Below are 1,851 nucleotides of genomic sequence, written 5' to 3'. Positions count from 1 at the left end.
TTTAAAATATTACATGGTAAAAACAGAGGCTTTACTTCATATTAGTGTCAAACTTTGGTGCTTTTTGATGAATTACTTTAATTTTTGCTTCTACTTTTAATTTAAAATAAGTTTCAATTCTCAGCAGGTTTCTAAGGTTCTTCTACATATTAAAAAAGTTGTTAAACATCTGAGTGGTGCACTACTGCTACTAGTGGTGAGAAAGTGCATTGCACCTTATTCAAAATCAGTGCGGTCCCGTGGCCCTCTGCGGCCCAAAGTTAAAAACTGTTGTTCTTTTGAGGCCCTCAAGGTGGCGCTCAGGTTAAGAATTTAAGAGTCCAGCTGTGTGACACGGTGGTGTTTTCAGGCTGAATCTGCCTTCATGGTGGCCAGAGGAATTGTACGTGAGGCTCACGAGAGCCTGGAGGCCCTGCAGGGTCGGCTGAAAGAGGTCCGAGACCGTCTGGACCGAGTCTCCAGGGAGGAGGCTCACTACCTGGAGCTGGCCACGATGGAGCACAAGCTGCTGCAGGTGAGCGGAGCGGCGTSGATCAGCAGAGTTTTTCTGTCTTTAAAGGAACTCTTCACGTCTCTCGTCTCGACCGCAGGAGGAGCGCCGCCTCCGCACGGCGTACGAGAACGCGGAGAGCTCAGAGCGCGAGAAGTTCTCCTTGTTCTCGGCGGCTGTCAGGGAGAGCCACGAGAAGGAGAGGACGAGGGCGGAGCGCACCAAGAACTGGTCCGTCATCGGCTCGGTGCTGGGAGCCCTGATCGGCGTCATGGGGTCGACGTACATCAACCGCGTCCGCCTGCAGGAGCTGAAGAGTCTGCTGCTGGAGGCGCAGAAGGGTCCGGAGAGCCTGCAGGAGGCCCTGAAAGTCCAGGCCGGGAACCACCGCTCGCAGCAGGACGAGCTGCGGCTCCTGATCGACAGCCTCAGGCTYGCGCTGACTCAGGGCTTTTCGATGCGAAGCGGCCCTCAGGAGGAAGGACCGACCCCGCCTCTGTCTGCCTTAAAGGACCTCCAGAAGACCCCGTCCATCCTGGAGTCCCTGCCCCCGCAGCTGGGCCAGCTGGGACGAGGCCTCGGCAGGGTGGAGGACCAGCTGTTAGCGGTCAGGAAGCTGCTGGAGAACAAACCGCTGACGGAAGCACGGGCCGTGCCGCCGCCGCCGCCTGAGGGTCCAGGGACAGACCAGTCTGAGACAGTGGTCAGGAGTCTGGAGGACACCAGGAGGACGCTGGGAGAACAGATCAGGACAAACACGGTTTATAACGCCGTGTTCGCCTACACCGCCGCCGCAATCAGCGTCTCCGCTGTGTACCTGCTGCTCAGAGGGACGGGCTAGAGTCGCCATGTTTGGACTCTTTGTGTCGCTTCAGGAGATTAAAGGAGCGAACGCTGAAAACTGAGCTTCATTAACGCCGATTTTTAAATTCAATTCACTTCAAAAATTTTGTTCATTTCAGAATAAAAAACAAAGAAAACCGTTACAATAATACACAAATTATATCTTAGAAAAAAAAGAAAGGCAGAAGAAGAAGAAGAAAAATCTTATGTCTGCTCCTTTTGTTCTCAAATATGGTTTCACTTTAAAGTGTGATTTACAATTAAACAATACAATTCAGAATAATAAATAAAGAAAACTTCGTTACAATAAAACACAAATTATATGTTAAAAAAATGCAAAATGAAAGGCAGCAGAAGAAGAAAAATCTTATGTCTGCTCCTTTTGTTCTCAAATATGTTTTCACTTTAAAGTGTGATTTACAATTAAAAATACTAATTAAGATTAAAAAATAATAATAATAAACAAATGAAACAGCAAATTCTATCAAAGTCAAAACTAATTAAAGTTATGAAATAAA

At 48.3% G+C, this 1,851-nt stretch overlaps 1 protein-coding gene across 1 annotated transcript in view; it reads left to right on the top strand.

Annotated features, from left to right (window-relative positions):
- The window catches only part of ccdc51 (coiled-coil domain containing 51), a 9,894-nt gene extending 8,418 nt beyond the window's left edge, over window positions 1–1,476 (top strand). Inside the window, exons 5-6 of the mRNA XM_014024435.1 lie at window positions 350–514; window positions 591–1,476. Of these exons, the coding sequence (XP_013879889.1) occupies window positions 350–514; window positions 591–1,331 (906 nt within the window). The 3' untranslated portion in view covers window positions 1,332–1,476. The remainder of the gene's footprint in view (window positions 1–349; window positions 515–590) is intronic.
- The last annotated feature ends 375 nt before the right edge of the window (window positions 1,477–1,851 follow it).

Source organism: Austrofundulus limnaeus, unplaced genomic scaffold (assembly GCF_001266775.1).
Source record: "Austrofundulus limnaeus strain Quisiro unplaced genomic scaffold, Austrofundulus_limnaeus-1.0 Scaffold422, whole genome shotgun sequence".
NCBI lineage: Eukaryota > Metazoa > Chordata > Actinopteri > Cyprinodontiformes > Rivulidae > Austrofundulus > Austrofundulus limnaeus.
This window is presented reverse-complemented; position numbering and strand designations above follow the sequence as displayed.